Raw genomic sequence first — 22,294 nt, 5'->3', positions numbered from 1 at the left:
TACATGTCTAATCATAACGCCTCCTACATGTGTAATCATAACGCCTCCTCATGTGTAATCATAACGCCTCCTACTTGTGTAATCGTAACACCTCCTACATGTGTAATCATAACACCTCCTACATGTGTAATCATAACACCTCCTACATGTGTAATCATAACGTCTCCTACATGTGTAATCATAACACCTCCTACACGTGTAATCATAACGCCTCCTACATGTGTAATCATAACGCCTCCTACACGTGTAATCATAACGCCTCCTACATGTGTAATCATAACGCCTCCTACATGTGTAATCATAACGCCTCCTACACGTGTAATCATAACGCCTCCTACACGTGTAATCATAACGCCTCCTACACATGTAATATTAACGCCTCCTACATGTGTAATCATAACGCCTCCTCATGTGTAATCATAACGCCTCCTACACGTGTAATCATAACGCCTCCTACATGTGTAATCATAACGCCTCCTCATGTGTAATCATAACGCCTCCTCATGTGTGATCATAACGCCTCCTCATGTGTAATCATAACGCCTCCTCATGTGTAACCATAACGCCTCCTACATGTGTAATCATAACGCCTCCTACATGTGTAATCATAACGCCTCCTACATGTGTAATCATAACGCCTCCTCATGTGTAATCATAACGCCTCCTACATGTGTAATCATAACGCCTCCTACATGTGTAATCATAACACCTCCTACATGTGTAATCATAACGCCTCCTACATGTGTAATCATAACGCCTCCTACATGTGTAGTCATAACGCCTCCTACATGTGTAATCATAATGCCTCCTACATGTGTAATCATAACGCCTCCTACATGTGTAATCATAACACCTCCTACATGTGTAATCATAACGCCTCCTACATGTGTAATCATAACACCTCCTACATGTGTAATCATAACGCCTCCTCATGTGTAATCATAACGCCTCCTCACGTGTAATCATAACGCCTCCTCATGTGTAATCATAACGCCTCCTCATGTGTAACCATAACGCCTCCTACATGTGTAATCATAACGCCTCCTACATGTGTAATCATAACGCCTCCCACATGTGTAATCATAACGCCTCCTACACGTGTAATCATAACACCTCCTACACGAGTAATCATAACGCCTCCTCATGTGTAATCATAACGCCTCCTACATGTGTAATCATAACGCCTCCTACATGTGTAATCATAACGCCTCCTACATGTGTAATCATAACGCCTTCTACACGTGTAATCATAACACCTCCTACATGTGTAATCATAACGCCTCCTACATGTGTAATCATAACGCCTCCTACATGTGTAATCATAACGCCTCCCACATGTGTAATCATAACGCCTCCTACATGTGTAATCATAACGCCTCCTACATGTGTTATCATAACGCCTCCTACATGTGTAATCATAACGCCTCCTACATGTGTAATCATAACGCCTCCTCATGTGTAATCATAACACCTCCTACATGTGTAATCATAACGCCTCCTACATGTGTTATCGTAATGCCTCCTACACGTGTAATCATAACGCCTCCTACATGTGTAATCATAACACCTCCTACATGTGTAATCATAACACCTCCTACATGTGTAATCATAACACCTCCTACACGTGTAATCATAACGCCTCCTACATGTGTAATCATAACACCTCCTACACATAACGCCTCCTACATGTGTAATCATACCGCCTCCTACTTGTGTAATCATAACGCCTCCTACATGTGTAATCATAACACCTCCTACATCTGTAATCATACCGCCTCCTACATGTGTAATCATAACGCCTCCTACTTGTGTAATCATAACGCCTCCTACATGTGTAATCATAACGCCTCCTACTTGTGTAATCATAACGCCTCCTACATGTGTAATCATAACACCTCCTACATCTGTAATCATACCGCCTCCTACATGTGTAATCATAACGCCTCCTACTTGTGTAATCATAACACCTCCCACATGTGTAATCATAACGCCTCCTACATGTGTAATCATAACGCCTCCCACACGCCGGGGCAACAACAAGCGGCCTGGAAGGCCGAGAACGAACAGAGCGGGGTAATTATGAGGACGTTTTGCCTCGTCAGACGACAGGCGGCGACTGTGGCAGAAAGACGGTGATAAACACGCAAACGGGCCGTTTAAAAACAGCTGTTCACCTCAGACCTCCTTTCGCCTCCTCCTCAGCCGCCTCAGACGCTGCTCCTCCGACCGAGGCCTGGCTGCACGCAGGGCCTCTCACGTCAAGCGGCGGATGAGGGGATGACGTAAGCAGAACGACCAAGGCCGCCATTCTGACAGATTTGGATTTTCAAAGTTGAATAACTTTGTGGGGGGGAAGGACACAGACCCGCTGCTCCCCGAATGCTCCCAAAGCCGCACATATTTGCATCATAACGAGTTTCAGATCAATTGCACACAAAAAAAGATACGATAAGATCTACGCAAAACGACCATGAGCCGTCAAAATGGCCGCTCGTAATTTGCGCGTGACGGTGTGCGTCATGTCAGTGTTTATGACGTGTGTTGGTGGCGTCATTTCCTCCGTGGAGTTCGTTGCTCTGTCCTAGAAACACACTAGCGCCCTCCAGTGGAGAGAAACAGTCGAAACTTGATGGGTGATTATGTCCAACATGTCTGGTTACAGACGCACCACGACTACCACCGAGGCGCTGCAGTGTTTACAGGCGTTGGACAGCGGCCATTTTGATTGTTTAAAAATAGTATTAAAGTTGTTAAAATGTTAATTTTGGTGTCAGCTAGTTTCATAACAGACACACTAACGTATGTAATGCATTAATATCTCAGCTGGGTATTTATCTTGACACAATATAGAGTTTAAAAACCGGCCGTCATTTTGACCGCCCATGGTCCTTTAAGGTAGGGGTGAAATTCCGGTCTTAAAGCAATGTGGATCCAACCTGATCTGACACCAAAAAAAAAAAAAAATCATCTAAAATAAAATCATTATCGCACTCGGTTAACAGGAAGCGTGCCCACCACCACCACCCCACTTTTCAGATCAGATTCGGAGGGCCGTGTGATTCATGATGTAACATGTCTGCTGGGAACCGGCTGATGGCCTCCTCACCGCCCAGACCCCCTCCCTGACATCTGCACCCCCTCCAGCCAAAAACCACCCGAGTGAAAAGTATTAGTGTTCTTCCCCACTTGTCTTACAGATTTTTTCGACCTCTCTCCCCGTCATTTCTCCTCCTCCAGACGCCCTGCAGCCTCGGCTGCAGAAACCTGCAGGCTCTGCAGGTCCAGAGGTTTCTCCAAACCCGCTTGTCTTCTTTAATCAGAGGAGGCCTGACAAAGACATCCCGGGATTTATCCCGCTAAATCGCCACACATGCAGGCTATTGTCTCTATTAATAGCCAGGTGACCTTGGTTGTGCTGACCTGGCCTACATCGAGATAGACGGGGCAACACGGGCGACTGGCTGACCGGGAAACCTGAATGAAAGCCCACAGGCCTAAACACAGTGTGCCCCCCCCACTGATCACATGCGAGACTCCGGTTCCCTTTACGGATGTTAAATGTGGCCTTCGACAACTCGAACACAGGCCAACACTGTAAAACGCCGGAGAACTGAAGGTACACAGACGTAAAACACAAATCATGACTTCATACATACTGTAAACATACATACTGTAAACATACACACTGTAAACATACATACTGTAAACATACACACTGTAAACATACACACTGTAAACATACACACTGTAAACATACACATGGTAAACATACATACTGTAAACATACACACTGTAAACATACACATGGTAAACATACATACTGTAAACATACACACTGTAAACATACACACTGTAAACATACACATGGTAAACATACATACTGTAAACATACATACTGTAAACATACACACTGTAAACATACATACTGTAAACATACACACTGTAAACATACACATGGTAAACATACATACTGTAAACATACAAACTGTAACGACCACGAACAACGAGACTCGCCGGCCCTTGTTGTCTAGCCTTTGGCTAACGACCCTTAGTCGACTGGTTGGTCGAGTCTTCGGCTGACCCCCTGAATTCTCTGCATTGGTGTCGGAAGTGGGATGTGAGAGCGTGAGTCCATCGGAAGCGCGTGCGTCCGGAGGCGTGAGGGAGCCGGTACGCTGAAGCGCGGGGACGCGCTTCGGGGGGGGGGGGGTGTAAAGACCACGGATGTGTAGACTGGCTAGCCCTTGGCTAACGGGTCAGACCCTTTAGTCGACTGGTTGATGTAGTCGGGCGTGGTGCGGGAGTCCCGCGTTTGCGTCCCGGCTGTGGCGATTCCCGACCGCCCCCCTGAATTCCCTAAATACATTCAGTTCACAAGAATGCCTCCTTATCACTTTAAACCAGTGTTTCTCAACCGGGGGTCCGCGGACCCCTAGTGGTCCGCGGTGTAATTGCAAGGGGTCCGTGAAAATAAAATATCTTTAAAAAAAGATCCTATGACATTTATAGAAATAGGATTATTTTACCCAAATGTGACTGAGACCTTTATCTACCTAAACTATAAAGGGTAACAGGACTTTTTTCTCTAATTACATCTGTTTCACAAGTGTAATTTATTGTATTTTAATAAGAGATCTCGCTCCCGTTTACATTGTTAAAAGTTACTGCATAAGAATTCTGTTGTTACATGTATCTGAAAGTTACTGAATACATATTCTGTTTTGTTACATATATCTGAAAGTTACTGCATAAGAATTCTGTTTTGTTCCATATATCTGAAAGTTACTGAATACATATTCTGTTTTGTTACATATATCTGAAAGTTACTGAATACATATTCTGTTTTGTTACATATATCTGAAAGTTACTGCATAAGAATTCTGTTTTGTTACATATATCTGAAAGTTACTGAATACATATTCTGTTTTGTTACATATATCTGAAAGTTACTGCATAAGAATTCTGTTTTGTTCCATATATCTGAAAGTTACTGAATACATATTCTGTTTTGTTACATATATCTGAAAGTTACTGAATACATATTCTGTTTTGTTACATATATCTGAAAGTTACTGAATACATATTCTGTTTTGTTACATATATCTGAAAGTTACTGAATACATATTCTGTTTCGTTACATATATCTGAAAGTTACTGAATACATATTCTGTTTTGTTACACATATCTGAAAGTTACTGAATACATATTCTGTTTTGTTACATATATCTGAAAGTTACTGAATACATATTCTGTTTGTTACATATATCTGAAAGTTACTGAATACATATTCTGTTTTGTTACATATATCTGAAAGTTACTGAATACATATTCTGTTTTGTTACATATATCTGAAAGTTACTGAATACATATTCTGTGTTGTTACATATATCTGAAAGTTACTGAATACATATTCTGTTTTGTTACATATATCTGAAAGTTACTGCATAAGAATTCTGTTTTGTTAACTATATCTAAGTTACAACTGAAAGCTCTTATTTTTGCCCCAAAGAGTGAATAAATGCTATAATGCAATTTAAAATGCAGTTTCTGCTGTTTCTATCAAACTGCAACCCCCCTCCCCCAAGATCAGGTGGAGGGGTCCTCAGGGTAGATCAAAAATACGCAGGGGGTCCAGGACCCCAAAAAGGTTGAGAATCACTGCTTTAAACGACCAAGTCGGCCATTATGGCCGTTCTGGATTGTCAAAGTTTAATAAGTTTGTGAAAAACAAAAGATACAGACCTGCCGCTCCCCGAATGCTCCTAAAACTGCATATATTTGCATTAAAATTAGTTTTAGATCAATCGTACAAAAAAAAAGTTCTGATAAGATCTACCTAAAACGACCATGGCCGGTCACAATGACCGTCTCGTAATTCGCGCGTGATGGTGTGCGTCATGTCAGTATTTATGACGTGTGTTGGTGGCGTCATTTCCTTCGCGAGGTTCGTTGCTCTGTACTAGAAACACACTAGCGCCCTCCAGTGGAGAGAAATAGTCGAAACTTGATGTGTGATTATGTCCAATATGTCTGGTTACAGACGCACCATGACTACCACCGAGGCGCTGCAGCATTTACAGGCGTTCGACAGCGGCCATTTTGAATTGTTTGAAAAATAGTATTAAAGTTGTTAAAATGTTAATTTTGGTGTCAGTTGGTTTCATAACAGACACACTAACATATGTAACACATTAATATCTCAACTGAGTATTCATCCTGACACAATATAGAGTTTAAAAACCGCGGCAGTCAAATTGACCGCCCATGGCCGTTCTATTAGTTTTTAAGTTCCGGTCGTTGTTTGGGACTGTTTCGATATTTGTTTTCTGTTCTATTTTTAACATTCCACGTTTTATAGGCCTTGTTACGTTTGTTAGATCAGCAATATGTGTTTTCTGTTTTGTTTTTCAGGTAATATTTTCACTTTTGTTTTTTCAATTTTGCTATTCAAGTTCGACCATGTCTGTCTGAAGTTTAAATTGTTGAACATTTGTATTATAGTTGTGAAAATGTTGATTCTGGTGTCAGTTAGTTTCGTAACAGAAATACTAACACGTTACTTAATAACACGTTACTTTGAGCAAGACAGAAATAAAGAGTATTGTAGCGAATTCGGGGGACAACGCAAGCACAGGAATTGCCGCGGCCGGGACGCGAACCCGTATCGCCCGCACCGCAGGAGACCTCGCTAACCGCTAGACTAAAGGGTCAGGAAGGGACAGGAGAGATGAGACAATAGTTTCAAGACGCAGATTTGGACACACTGGACTAAACTGAGTGTTATAAAATATTGTTTCAGTTTCTTAGAGTAAGTAATTTAGTTAAGAAGATTTGAGGGTTTTTTGGGGGGGGGGGCGGTAGCGTAAATAATAGACATTCTGGTCCACACTCCATACCAGCTGGTGGCGGTAACGCACCATTTCGCTGTTTGCCAACCGCCGATAAATAAGCAGAAGAAGAAGAGGAAGCAGAAAACGTAATAGTGACAGACTGAAGAAAACATGGTAACACTTTAGTGTGGGGAACGTAGCCACCATTAATTAGGTGCTTATTAGCATGCAAATTAGCAACATATTGGCTCTTAATTGGTCTTAATTACGTACTCATTAATGCCTTATTCTGCATGGACTTATTATACAATCAGTAAGCCATTAACTATGAGTTTTCCCTCTATAACCTGAGAAGTATTGCTTATTAGTAGTACCATCTCAATATGCTTTGCTTAGTATGGCCTTTAGAAGGTGGTGGTACCACAAGAAGAGTTATTCTCCCTTACTAACACTTAATGAATATGCTCTGTTCTTACATAACAACACACAAAACTACAAGTGTTCATAGTGTTAAATTACTCTAAATTAAGTTTTTGTTACTTAGCATATTGTAAAGTGGATGGATAAGAAGACACGCTGGCGGGTCTAACCCTTTAGTCGAGCGGTTAGCGATGCCTCCTGCGGTGCGGGCGACACGGGTTCGCTTCCCGGCCGCGGCACTTCCTGTGGTTGCGTTGTCCCCCGAATTCGCTACAATATGTTCCCCATACTGAAGTGACATCTTGATCATTACTAATTCACTAGTAATTAAGTTTTTGTTACTTAGAATATGTCCCCCATACTAAAGTGACATCTTGATCATTACTAATTCACTAGTAATTAAGTTTTTTTTACTTAGAATATGTTCCCCATACTAAAGTGACATCTTGATCATTACTAATTCACTAGTAATTAAGTTTTTTTTACTTAGAATATGTTCCCCATACTGAAGTGACATCTTGATCATTACTAATTCACTAGTAATTAAGTTTTTGTTACTTAGAATATGTCCCCCATACTAAAGTGACATCTTGATCATTACTAATTCACTAGTAATTAAGTTTTTGCTACTTAGAATATGTTCCCCATACTAAAGTGACATCTTGATCATTACTAATTCACTAGTAATTAAGTTTTTCTACTTAGAATATGTTCCCCATACTAAAGTGACATCTTGATCATTACTAATTCACTAGTAATTAAGTTTTTTTATGTTCCCCATACTAAAGTGACATCTTGATCATTACTAATTCACTAGTAATTAAGTTTTTTATGTTCCCCATACTAAAGTGTAACCGAAAACATAATGCTGACCACGTGTCCTCTGGTCTGCCTCCCAGTACTACACGCTTTCTTCTTCCACATGTGAACGTAGCGAGAACAGGAAGTGAAAACCAGACAATCAAGCATGACCGGAAACTCAACCGCTCTAGAAAAATAACGAGTAAACCGCCGCTCGTCACGTGGCTGGGAAGTTCGAATCCCGCACTCGCCGTAACCGCTCACGGCCGGAGCGTCCACGGGAGTAAGGCCTTCATTACGCCACCCTTACCCGAGGGGTAGAGACCATCTCCTTCCTGCGGAAACGTGAGCCAGGGGGGTTATTCGGCCATATGGCATTGGGTTAATCGGGTGGGATAAAGGGGGAAACTAGAAATACATGTTTCCAAAATGAAAAATAAAAATAACGAGTGCGACATCATTGCCCAGTGGCCAATGACTGCAATTACACAAAGGAACCGCCAAACGCTGAGACGGTGGCGAAAAATGGTGAAATTGGTTCAGCCGGAGGTCAGTGCGAGGGGCCCTATGCACAGGCAGTCTCTGTGGGCCCCTTTCCTCTGTTGTCTCTCAAGCGTCACCTTTTGGAGTTCTAGCGTACTGTATATTATTTACAATCACAGTACATTAATCTACTCCAACCTGACCTAACTATCTTGCAGTGACTGAAAAAACGTGTAGTATCACTTCAAGCTGTGACGCATGTTAGGGTACTGATGCTGACACCCGTGCTGCTTATTCCACGGCAAACCCCCCCCTGACAGGACTTCTTGTTTGCAAAGTCACTGATCAGATCTTTAGAGTCCAGTTGTTTTGCTAATCTGCTTTCAATTGAGAGTAGTGCCAGGCTGCTCAGCCTCTCCTGGGCCACCACTGATCTGATCTGTGCCTGTGCTTGTGTCAGGAGTCACTCCTGACAGGACTAGATGAGCTGCACTGAGAGATGCCCCCCGAGGGGCGGACTAATCCATTTTGCACCTTGTGTAAGGGGTGAGAGGGGCCTCAGAGAGGGGTGAGAAGAGCCTCAGAGAGGGGTGAGAGGGGCCTCAGAGAGGGGTGAGAAGAGCCTCAGAGAGGGGTGAGAGGAGCCTCAGAGAGGGGTGAGAAGAGCCTCAGAGAGGGGTGAGAGGAGCCTCAGAGAGGGGTGAGAAGAGCCTCAGAGAGGGGTGAGAAGAGCCTCAGAGAGGGGTGAGAAGAGCCTCAGAGAGGGGTGAGAGGAGCCTCAGAGAGGGGTGAGAAGAGCCTCAGAGAGGGGTGAGAAGAGCCTCAGAGAGGGGTGAGAGGAGCCTCAGAGAGGGGTGAGAGGGGCCTCAGAGAGGGGTGAGAAGAGCCTCAGAGAGGGGTGAGAAGAGCCTCAGAGAGGGGTGAGAGGAGCCTCAGAGAGGAGTGAGAGGAGCCTCAGAGAGGGGTGAGAGGAGCCTCAGAGAGGGGTGAGAAGAGCCTCAGAGAGGGGTGAGAGGAGCCTCAGAGAGGGGTGAGAGGAGCCTCCGAGAGGGGTGAGAGGAGCCTCAGAGAGGGGTGAGAGGAGCCTCCGAGAGGGGTGAGAGGGGCCTCAGAGAGGGGTGAGAAGAGCCTCAGAGAGGGGTGAGAGGAGCCTCAGAGAGGAGTGAGAGGAGCCTCAGAGAGGGGTGAGAGGAGCCTCAGAGAGGGGTGAGAGGAGCCTCCGAGAGGGGTGAGAGGGGCCTCAGAGAGGGGTGAGAAGAGCCTCAGAGAGGGGTGAGAGGAGCCTCAGAGAGGAGTGAGAGGAGCCTCAGAGAGGGGTGAGAGGAGCCTCAGAGAGGGGTGAGAGGGGCCTCAGAGAGGGGTGAGAAGAGCCTCAGAGAGGGGTGAGAGGAGCCTCAGAGAGGGGTGAGAGGAGCCTCAGAGAGGGGTGAGAGGAGCCTCAGAGAGGGGTGAGAAGAGCCTCAGAGAGGGGTGAGAGGAGCCTCAGAGAGGGGTGAGAGGAGCCTCAGAGAGGGGTGAGAGGAGCCTCAGAGAGGGGTGAGAGGAGCCTCAGAGAGGGGTGAGAAGAGCCTCAGAGAGGGGTGAGAGGGGCCTCAGAGAGGGGTGAGAGGAGCCTCAGAGAGGGGTGAGAGGAGCCTCAGAGAGGGGTGAGAGGAGCCTCAGAGAGGGGTGAGAGGAGCCTCAGAGAGGGGTGAGAAGAGCCTCAGAGAGGGGTGAGAGGAGCCTCAGAGAGGGGTGAGAAGAGCCTCAGAGAGGGGTGAGAGGAGCCTCAGAGAGGGGTGAGAGGAGCCTCAGAGAGGGGTGAGAGGAGCCTCAGAGAGGGGTGAGAGGAGCCTCAGAGAGGGGTGAGAGGAGCCTCAGAGAGGGGTGAGAGGAGCCTCAGAGAGGGTTGAGAGGAGCCTCAGAGAGCCTCCGCTATTTTCTTTAAATCCCTCAACTGAAGTATAGAGCCCATTTTAACTGAGGTTATGGCGCTAATTAGTTAGAAATAAAAATGTGCAAACCAAAACAAACTTTTAATTCAAGGCTTCCCGAGCCCCCTGGCCCCCCCCCATTCTTCTGGGCCCTGCTAGGTCCTTCCCCTTTTTACCCCCAATCACGACGCCCCTGTTCAGCGCATCGCTTTAGGAATACGGTCTGTGGTGCAGCTGAAGATGACCACTGATCAGGCTCGGGCTGCAGGTTAGCTGGCCGTGACCTCTGACCTCGTGTGGAATAATTTTGAGTCGGGATAGGCGGTCTGGATAATGGCTGGATGGCTGAATAATTTTGAGTCGGCATCCATGCATGCGGTTCTGAACTCGGGTGGACAACAAGTCCGTGTGCTCGGTGGGTAAGCTGGGAAATAAAAGCGCAGCAACATATGGCGTCGGACTTCATTGGATTACCCAATTAACAAGGTGATTTGGAGGTCCTCTAATCTGCAACGTGTTCAGATTAGCAGGGGGAGACAAACGGTGACGCGTGGAGGAGACTATAATGCACCTCTGTTGACCGTCAGCGACCCAAATTAAAGGCGCACGCGCGCACCTCGTGTCTTTAAACGGTCCAAGTCTTGATTGAATTACATCTGGAGCCACGCTTGACCACTAACCCCCGCCCCCCCCCCCCCGACCCGCCGCAAAAAGAAATATCAAACATACGACCCGCCATACTGAGGGGTGGGGAGGAGACTACCTTCAATTCACCAATAGTTTATAATGAGGGGAGCCGAGTCCATTTTCACGCGCCGTCAAAATGAATCAATCACACAATCAATCAATCAATCAATCAATCAATCAATAAGGTCTAATGAGGTTCCAATCACTCAGGACGACCCCCTTTTCCCCCTGTAAACACTCGAATAAGGTGTTTGGCACAGTGACCCATAAGATTCGGTGAAGAGCAGAACTAGTTTCCGGTTCTGTTCAGATTCAGAACCAGAAGAGCCTTTCCCCCAAGTGAGACTCGTGTGAGAGAGATAGAAACTATTCCATACAGCCGGTTCCGTACCGCCGCCCCTCACGACCCGCACATGACGGGGGGGTCAACGAGCCCGTGCAGAGATTCGAGCTGTACTGATTGGCTCCTAATCAGGACCGGTTCCCCTGCGGATTCTGTTGCCTCTAGAGAACACTGGTGCATTCTGTGCCCCTGCGCCGTGACTCGGAGAGGGTGCGTGCTTACCATGAGGGAAGGGGTTCGGCTGCACCACGTAGAGGAAAGCGTGGACCGCGTGGAACAGGATGCCGATCGGACCCGGTTCGTAGTGGGCCAGAGTTTCGTAGACTCCCGCGGGAACGAAACCGAAATCCAACTTTCTCGGAGGAGAGGGAGGGCTCCGGGACTCCGACTCCTGCAGGAGCTCCCCGGAGGCAAGTCCGCAAAAGAGGAGGAGGAGGAGGAGGAAGAAGAAGAGGACCCCCGTCTTCCACATCCCGCCGAGTAAAACCAGAACCGACAGGGGAGAGGAGCAGGTTCAACAGAGTGAGGGCAGCAGCTCGGTTCCGATCCGGACCCAAAATAAAGGAGACGAATCAAAAAGAGGAAAGTGGAGATTCTTAAATAAAGTGGTTTCTCTTTTTTTTTTAAGTCCTGCGCCGAAATAAACTGAGCACGAGCACGACCATCTTCCCAGCGACGTGCGGATCCCGTTGGGCGCAAACCTCCTCCGCTCCTCCGCTCCGCCGTCTCTCCTCTCCGGGACCACAGCGGCTGTCTGTCCGTGCGCCCTTCGCATGCGCGTCCCCGCCACAAAGCGCGCCGCCGCGTCCGTGGGGAAGCGCGCCTCCTGCCGACTCGAGGAAAATCAGACAGACAGACAGACAGACAGACAGACAGACAGACAGATAGATAGATAGATAGATAGATAGATAGATAGATAGATAGATAGATAGATAGATAGATAGATAGATAGATAGATAGATAGATAGATAGATAGATAGATAGATAGATAGATAGATAGATAGATAGTAGAAAGACAGACAGACAGATAGATAGATAGATAGATAGATAGATAGATAGATAGATAGATAGATAGATAGATAGATAGATAGTAGAAAGACAGACAGATAGATAGATAGTAGACAGACAGACAGACAGACAGACAGACAGATAGATAGATAGATAGATAGATAGATAGATAGATAGATAGATAGATAGATAGATAGATAGATAGATAGATAGATAGATAGATAGATAGATAGATAGATAGACAGACAGACAGACAGACAGACAGACAGACAGACAGACAGACAGATAGATAGATAGATAGATAGAAGACTTGCTGTCATCAATGAGACAACCATAAAAACAACAAATGACAGAACATAAACATATCTGTAGAGAAAGAAAAAGAAAAAGAGGGCAGAACAAAAGTGTTAAATGCACAACATTCAGATGGACAAGTGACTTGCTCCCATACAGAACGTCTGTTCTGTGAAGGTCAAATGGGATTTTTTCTTTATTTCAACCAAAGCCTCAAGTTACTGTAATCCCGCCACAACATTATAACTGGCACAGAACTAAAGATCCACTTCTTTCTGTAGGTCACTGCTCAGCCAGCCCAGTTAAGAAAATAAGACACGTCCTTGTCTTCATTGTTTCATTAAACTCAACTCATCCAGGTTTGCAGATGCAGGTTTGCAGAGATGCAGGTTTGCAGTGATGCAGGTTTACAGTGATGCAGGTTTGCGGAGATGCAGGTTTGCAGTGATGCAGGTTTGCAGACCTTCCAGGACTTGTAACTTTTTGTTATCTCAGTATGACATCCATCACTTCCATTGCAGCTTACAGGAAACAGCCGAACCACGGCGACAGTCCAGCTAGTTGCAAAATTCATCAAACCCAAGTTTGTGTTCTGAACACAAACCCGCAATAACAACTGTTGTATTTCAAGCACATTTTAAACGTGATACGACAACAGACTCTTTTGTTATACTCCCAGAATTACCTGAACCCCAAATTGTGATCACAGGTGCTTAGTGTCCTCCTGACCTGTGGCCCCCCCCCCAACTCACCCCCCTGAGGATGGTAAGAAGATAGGGCCTATCTGGGGCGCAGGGCGGTGGGGCGTTGTAATTGGTGGAGCTGTGGTCAGGTGGGTCCTCCCTCTGTTTCCCAACAACAATGAGGTTGTTGTTGTTGCTGGGGACGAGACCCTCGAGATAACCGCCTCCACCCGCTTCCCCCCCCCTCACATTCACCAGAGCCGGTGTAGTGAGGTCAGGTGACTGGCCGGCCACAACAAAGCAGAGCGATGTCCATTCTTCATCAAATACGATGGCGGTTGTTTGGCTCCTTTGACAGAGAGGAATTTAACCAGCGGGTGTTTAGAGATGGGCTTGCTTGTCAACGGTTGGCTGCCCAGATAGCATCTGGATGTGGGCCACTTCAGGCAATGATGCGGCACTGATGGTCCTGACAAAATGGATGTGAGCCTGAAGTGGCCCACATGTATAACAGCAAATATGGCCCAAATATGCCAAATCAAATGTGGGGCTTTTCTGGCAAAGATGTGGTGCTCTGGGCAACATGTGATCTGGATGTGACCCTGACGTGGCCTGTGTGGTAAATGGTGAATATGGCCCAAATATCACAAAACAAATATGGGCCACCTTTGGCAAATATGTGGCACATGCGGCATTGCTATGGCTTGGTTCTGGCCCAGATCTGTTAAACAGGAGCGGACCGCCCAAGTGCCATCATTCCACGTGGTATGTGGGCCGGATGAAAGTGTCGGTGTGGGACGGGTCCGGGCCACAGCAGCTTTGCTATCTAGGAGATAATTTGCTATTATGACGCTGGTGTCGTGAAGTTTTGATTTTCTGATTTAGTTGTGTCTTTGGTGATACAGAAACCCCCTTGGATTAAAAAAAAAAAGAAAAAAGAAACAACGGAAATAGGAAATGCATTGGCAGTTTATAAATCCGTACCCATCCATTATCCATCCATTATCCATCCATTATCCAAACTGCTTATCCTGCTTTCAGGGTTGTGGGAATGCTGGAGCCTATCCCAGCACTCACTGGGCGGCAGGCGGGGAGACACCCTGGACAGGCCGCCAGACCATCACACAGGGCCCACACACACACACACACACACACACACACACACACACACACACACACACACACACACACACACACCTAGGGACAGCTTTATGTTAGCTAAGGATAGCTAAAGATTGTTTTATCATGCTAATTTTGGCCACGCTAGCTACCGAGCTAAAGTTGTTTTAAATATTTACACACTCTGACTAACTTCAATCATGAATATCAAAATATATATATATATATTGTAACACTTTACAATAATGTTAATCTACAAACAAAGCAAAAATACTACAGCTAAGGACTGTTAGCTTGCTGGCTAACGACAAGCACAATCCACCTTCAGAGACTTGCCTTTTCAGTCCTTTGCAGCCATTTAACCATTTACCTAAAATATCCCTGAACTGTTGCTCAAGTTCATATTAACTTGTCAGCAAGCTAACCTAGTTAACTAACTAACTAGGTAGCTAGTTAGTTAACTAGCTAGCTAGTTAGAACTAGCTAGTTTGTTGACACTTGTGATTGGATCACCCCAAGTTCAAAAACAGGGCCCTAAAGTGACATTTGTCCCAAGACCGTCCTCTATACAGAGGACAGATTATACAGAGAACCTCTTCTTGAGTCTTGATGAACGGGGATTGGCTGATGTGGCCGCTGTAGGAGCGCACACAGAAGCCCTGTTCACTGGAGAGAAGTAACGAGAGACAAAAGTAACCAGGAACATTTTAATCATGTGCCGTCTCTAAGGCTGTACAGGCCCACATTTTACAGAAAAAAAACCCTCATCATTATTCATTATTCTGCATGTGTTCCCCGATAAGGCTCCGGGAGAGAAGAACGATGCCGTCTGTAAATAGTTTACTCACAGGATCAAAGATGCTGATGTGATGAGGCTAAACGCTGTTGTAATCAACAGAACCACAAGGCGCCTTCTGATCATACCCCACCCACTTACTGGTCAGCCACGCCCACTCGAGTCTTAAGCCACGCCCCGATAAATTACAGACGAGTGCATACTCAGTCCTGGTACAAAGGCCTTGGGTCAGGACAGAAGTAATGGTTTATTTGCACAGATTTTCCACAATCCTTTTTATTTTATATACATGCATATATATATATGTGTGTGTGTGTATATGTATATATATGTATGTGTGTGTGTGTGTGTGTGTGTGTGTGTGTGTATATCAACCAAAACATTAATATCATCTTTTTGGCTATCTCATTACAATGGCACCTGCCAAGGGGTGGGATATATTAAGCAGCAAGTGAACCATTCTTGAAGTTGATGTGTTGGAAGCAGGAAAAATGGGCAAGCATAAGGATCTGAGTGACTTGGACGAGGACCAAACTGAGGTGGCTAGATGACTGGGTCAGAACACCTCCCAAACGGCAGGTGTTGTGGGGTGTTCCCGGTATGCAACGGTCAGCACCTACCAAAAGTGGTCCAAGGAAGGACAACCGGTGAGACGGTGACAGGGTCATGGACGCCTCAGGCTCATTTGATGCACGTGGGGAGCGAAGGCTAGCCTGTCCGGTCCGATCCCACAGAAGAGCTGCCGTAGCTCACGTTGCTGAAAAAGTTCATGCTGGCTATGACAGACAGGTGTCACAACACACAATGAATCACAGCTTGCTGAGTATGGGGCTGCGTAGCCGCAGACCAGACAGAGTGCCCATGACGACCCCTGTCCACCGCCATCAGGGAATACCGTTGCCACGAAGGGGTGTAGTTGGTCAACCATGTTGAGGAAGGTGGTACGTGCCAAAGTAACATCCACACTAATTCTAGGACATCCACATTAATACTGGGACGCAAGGTTTCACAACAGAACGTTGCCCAGGGCATCACTCTGCCTCCGCCGGCTTGTTTTCTTCCCGCAGTGCATCCCAGAGTGTAGACGTGGCCTTGGACAGGGGTCACCGTGGGTACTCTGAGTGGTCTGGGGCTATAAAGCCCCCCATACACAGCGAGCTGTGATATCCTGTGTGTTCTGACACCTGTCTGTCACTGCCGGCATGAACTTTTTCATCCGTTTGAGCTCCAGGAGCTCGTCTGTGGGTTGTAACCAGATAATCAGTGTAATCTGCTTGCTTTTTAAAACCTTACCAGCGAAAACCCTTCAGTTCCCTCCCAGCCTTCTGACGGATCCTTCACATTTCAGTTGTAAAAATCAATAAAACTGAACCCCGTCCAAGGCAGAGTCAGCACCATTCATGGTATCATGCCGGCAGCCCGGACCGTGTTGGACGGCCTCCAGGTAAAACTACTACAGACCACAGTCTTCCTGAAATATACGTCCTGCAGGTCTGACTGCTAAGAGGCTTACAGGTCTTAAGACAAACTGAGATTTGCCCCGTGTGACCTTACATTACCCAACAAGGACTCATCCCGTCCCACTGGTGTTAGACCACAGCTTACACTGATGTAGAAAACAGCAACATACAGAGCGGTGGTGTATTATGGGATATTATTCTGGAATGATGGATTTTAATCACGCTCATCCAAGATAAGACCATGCAGGTATGCAGTCTGGAAACAACCCAAACAGTAAAGCAGATGAGCATACTCACCAGCTCAGTATTCACGGGCCATCTTCTGCGGCTGAAACCGTTCCAAGAAGGAAGTCAACTGCTGTAATAGTCGGAGTGAAGACCAGGTTCTAGGAAGCAGAGGTGTGGACTCGAGTCACATGACTTGGACTTAAATCAGACTCAAGTCCACAAATTTGATGACTGTAGACTTGACAAAATAACAAAAATACTTGGAACTCGACTGTGACTTACGCTTTTCAACTTGAAACCTTCCCCACGTCCAAAGACAAAATGCTTTTAATAAATGTAGTATATCAACCATTACTCTGTTGTCAAAATGTTGCAATATGCATCAGATTTGATGAAGAGCACATAATGAATAGTTTAGGGCTTGAAACTCAATTTAGGACCCGGGACTTGTCAGTCTTGACTTGGGACTTGGAGAACAGTGACTTGGTCCTACCTCTGTTAATAAGCACACAGAATCTGTTCTTTAAGAATTCTTTGGTTCTCCCAATTTAAATGCCTTAATTTTCCCCCTCTTTTTCTCCCCAGTTGTATCCGTCCAATTACCCCACTCTTCCCGAGCCGTCCCGGTCGCTGCTCCACCACCTCTGCCGATCCGGGGAGGGCTGCAGACTACCACATGCCTCCTGGAGTCGCCAGCCGCTTCTTTTCACCTGACAGTGAGGAGTTTCACCAGGGGGATGGAGCGCGTGGGAGGATCCCCAGCTAGCATCCGGATGTGGGCCACTTCAGGCAATGACGCAGCACTGATGGTCTTCTTCTGCTCCTGACAACATGGATGTGAGCCTGAAGTGGCCCACATGTATAGTAGCAAACGTGGTCCAAATATGCCAAATCACATGTGGGCCTTTTTTGGCAAAGATGCGGTGCTCTCGGTATCATGTGATCTGGATGTGACCCTGAAGTGGTCCGTGTGGTAAATGGTGAATATGGCCCAAATATCACAAAACAAATATGGGCCACCTTTGGCAAATATGTGGCACATGCAGCACTGCTATGGCTTGGTTCTGGCCCAGATCTGTTAAACAGGAGCGGACCGCCCAAGTGCCATCATTCCATGTGGTATGTGGGCCGAATGAAGTGTCGCGTGTGGGCAAGTCTGGACCACAGCAATTTTGTTATCTGGGTCACGCTATTCCCTCCAGTTCTGCCCCCCCCGAACAGGCACCTCGACTGACCAGAGGAGGCGCTAGTGCAGCGAGCAGGACACATACCCACATCTGGCTTCCCATCCACAGACACGGCCAATTGTGTCTGTAGGGACGCCCGACCAAGCTGGAGGTAACATGGAGATTTGAACCACCGATCCCCGCCTTGGTAGGCAACGGAATAGACCGCCACACTACCCAGACGCCCCTAAAATCCCTTAATTTCTTGAAGATTGTGGTTGACGTCTGCGACAACATGACGTGTGCTCGAAGGGACTGGACAAGAAGGCATCACTTTAAGTTCAATATTCTCCTTCGCAAAAGGGTGAAATCACGTCAGTTTTCATCTCCCAAATACAAAACCTCCATCTGTCAAGTGGGACATCGTACCATAAACTCCTGACACTCCATACCACTCCCATTTTTAAAGACTAATGTGGTAGAAATGGGAATCAATTCTCCATACTTGTCCAGTTGTGTACAAATCTTGTGGCCCAGTGGTCAGCACTGCTGCCTCACAGCAAGAAGGTCCTGGGTTCGAACCCCTGGCCGTCCCGGGTCCTTTCGGTGTGGAGTTTGCATGTTCTCCCCGTGTCTGCGTGGGTTTTCTCCAGTTGCTCCGGTTTCCTCCCACCATCAAAAAGACATGCACGTTAGGGTTAATACCCCCGCCTGTGCCCCTGAGCAAGGCAGTGGAAAGAACTCGAGTTGGTCCCCGGGTCCTGTACGGTGGCTGCCCCACTGCTCCTATACAATAATGCAGAGTAAATTTCATTGGTATGCATGTACAAAATGACTAATAGAGAGTATCTGGTTCTACTCTATCTCTAGGAGCCCAGAAACTGGTCCATCAAATCCGTCAGCTCAGACCGCCCGACGAGGCCGTCCGTTCAAATTACACTGCACGGTGCAACATGTAAAACTCAACCTGAATCCTGAAACCCATCACGCGGTGCTGTGAATAACACGGGTCACGGCACGGAGGCCAGACCTGCCGGTTGAGATGGAAAGGTGGTGAATACGACGCGGGTCTGCCAACACCTCCAGTACATTTTGTTGCATGCTGAAGGACACGACGTCGCTCATCGCCGGCACATAAAAAAGAGAGGAACTTTGACAGAAGAGAGCCTCTTTTTCAACCTCAGAAAACAGAAGAAACCTCATTCGAACCCACCCCTGAACCCCGTCTTCTGAAAAATCCGGACAGCGAGCTTTAGAAAAGAAACTTTTATTGATCCAAAAGAAGGCCGTTTCACACAGTATCAAGGTACGAGTTTCTGTTGGAACTGGACCGATGACACTTAGCCGGCAGTGTACCAGACCAACGCTAGTTTGCATAAGAGCACATCGGGCCTCGTCTCCGCGAGCCGTGTTTAACCCGGGTCCGGGCCCGGCCGCCGTACCGCTCAGCTTGTTTTCTGCCTCCGCCAGCGGCGCGGCCCATTTCTGCTTTATCCACCTGGTTCTGGAGGCAGAAGACACGCCGGCTCTCAACCCGTCGGGTCCCCCGGCCCGCGGAGACGAAACCGTACAGACAGAGTCAAGGGGAGGAAGTCAAGGTTCATGGCAAAGAGAAAGAATGAAAATAAAATTCAAATGGAAACTGGCAGGCGAAGAAAGTAGAACTCTTTCCCGTCACAGCGGTGATGAACAGCGAAAGACCGAAAAATGAAACCCGTCTACGGAGTCGTGCACCTTCCAGAAACCACAGGGGACTGTGCTTCATCACAACAGCTTTTACAGCAAAGAAGGTGGAGAAACACCACTGGGTAGGAGATCACATGGATATTTACCAGGGTGGGGTAAGACCTCCTGTCTGTCAGCCAGAGGCGAGACCTCCTGTCTGTCTGTCAGAGGCGAGACCTCCTGTCTGTCAGCCAGAGACGAGACCTCCTGTCTGTCAGCCAGAGGCGAGACCTCCTGTCTGTCAGAGACGAGACCTCCTGTCTGTCAGCCAGAGGCGAGACCTCCTGTCTGTCAGCCAGAGGTGAGACCTCCTGTCTGTCTGTCAGAGGCGAGACCTCCTGTCTGTCTGTCAGAGGCGAGACCTCCTGTCTGTCAGCCAGAGACGAGACCTCCTGTCTGTCAGCCAGAGGCGAGACCTCCTGTCTGTCAGGCAGAGATGAGACCTCCTGTCTGTCAGGCAGAGACGAGACCTCCTGTCTGTCAGCCAGAGGCGAGACCTCCTGTCTGTCAGCCAGAGACGAGACCTCCTGTCTGTCAGGCAGAGACGAGACCTCCTGTCTGTCAGCCAGAGACGAGACCTCCTGTCTGTCAGGCAGAGACGAGACCTCCTGTCTGTCAGGCAGAGGCGAGACCTCCTGTCTGTCAGGCAGAGATGAGACCTCCTGTCTGTCAGCCAGAGACGAGACCTCCTGTCTGTCAGGCAGAGACGAGACCTCCTGTCTGTCAGCCAGAGACGAGACCTCCTGTCTGTCAGCCAGAGGCGAGACCTCCTGTCTGTCAGAGACGAGACCTCCTGTCTGTCAGCCAGAGGCGAGACCTCCTGTCTGTCAGCCAGAGGTGAGACCTCCTGTCTGTCTGTCAGAGGCGAGACCTCCTGTCTGTCTGTCAGAGGCGAGACCTCCTGTCTGTCAGCCAGAGACGAGACCTCCTGTCTGTCAGCCAGAGGCGAGACCTCCTGTCTGTCAGGCAGAGATGAGACCTCCTGTCTGTCAGGCAGAGACGAGACCTCCTGTCTGTCAGCCAGAGGCGAGACCTCCTGTCTGTCAGCCAGAGACGAGACCTCCTGTCTGTCAGGCAGAGACGAGACCTCCTGTCTGTCAGCCAGAGACGAGACCTCCTGTCTGTCAGGCAGAGACGAGACCTCCTGTCTGTCAGGCAGAGGCGAGACCTCCTGTCTGTCAGCCAGAGGCGAGACCTCCTGTCTGTCAGGCAGAGGCGAGACCTCCTGTCTGTCAGAGACGAGACCTCCTGTCTGTCAGCCAGAGACGAGACCTCCTGTCTGTCAGGCAGAGACGAGACCTCCTGTCTGTCAGCCAGAGGCGAGACCTCCTGTCTGTCAGGCAGAGGCGAGACCTCCTGTCTGTCAGGCAGAGGCGAGACCTCCTGTCTGTCAGGCAGAGATGAGACCTCCTGTCTGTCGAGACGAGACCTCCTGTCTGTCAGGCAGAGGCGAGACCTCCTGTCTGTCAGGCAGAGGCGAGACCTCCTGTCTGTCAGCCAGAGACGAGACCTCCTGTCTGTCAGGCAGAGACGAGACCTCCTGTCTGTCAGGCAGAGGCGAGACCTCCTGTCTGTCAGAGACGAGACCTCCTGTCTGTCAGAGACGAGACCTCCTGTCTGTCAGCCAGAGACGAGACCTCCTGTCTGTCAGGCAGAGACGAGACCTCCTGTCTGTCAGGCAGAGACGAGACCTCCTGTCTGTCAGCCAGAGGCAAGACCTCCTGTCTGTCAGGCAGAGGCGAGACCTCCTGTCTGTCAGGCAGAGATGAGACCTCCTGTCTGTCAGGCAGAGGCGAGACCTCCTGTCTGTCAGGCAGAGGTGAGACCTCCTGTCTGTCAGAGACGAGACCTCCTGTCTGTCAGCCAGAGACGAGACCTCCTGTCTGTCAGGCAGAGACGAGACCTCCTGTCTATCAGCCAGAGGCAAGACCTCCTGTCTGTCAGGCAGAGACGAGACCTCCTGTCTGTCAGGCAGAGACGAGACCTCCCGTCTGTCAGCCAGAGGCAAGACCTCCTGTCTGTCAGGCAGAGACCCTGGTAATCATCCTGCACCAGGAAACAGGTATCGTACCATAATTTTAAATAATAACACAACTTTGTCATCACACTATACAAAAGCATCTGCATCGAGTTTCTGTGAAAACAGCTGGACAGAAGTGTGAGCGCACGACCCACGTCTGCAGGAACCATAAAGTGCTACGAGGGCCGGTGCTAATTAATTCATGACCAGCCGACTGGATTAAGTTTTGGCACCCAGGAGAAGTACGAGGCACGGCAGCTTTATGGCCTGGTGTCAAAAATGAGACACGATAAATAATATATATTAATAGTTATATTC

The 22,294-nt window shown here is 47.7% G+C and overlaps 1 protein-coding gene across 1 annotated transcript in view; it reads right to left on the bottom strand.

Annotated features, from left to right (window-relative positions):
* Positions 1-12,211, bottom strand: part of prom1a (prominin 1a) — a 153,086-nt gene extending 140,875 nt beyond the window's left edge. The window contains exon 1 of the mRNA XM_056281410.1: positions 11,700-12,211. Coding sequence (XP_056137385.1) covers positions 11,700-11,949 — 250 coding nt within the window. The 5' untranslated portion in view covers positions 11,950-12,211. The remainder of the gene's footprint in view (positions 1-11,699) is intronic.
* Positions 12,212-22,294: the final 10,083 nt, after the last annotated feature.

Source organism: Lampris incognitus, chromosome 1 (genome assembly GCF_029633865.1).
Source record: "Lampris incognitus isolate fLamInc1 chromosome 1, fLamInc1.hap2, whole genome shotgun sequence".
Classification (NCBI taxonomy): domain Eukaryota; kingdom Metazoa; phylum Chordata; class Actinopteri; order Lampriformes; family Lampridae; genus Lampris; species Lampris incognitus.
This window is presented reverse-complemented; position numbering and strand designations above follow the sequence as displayed.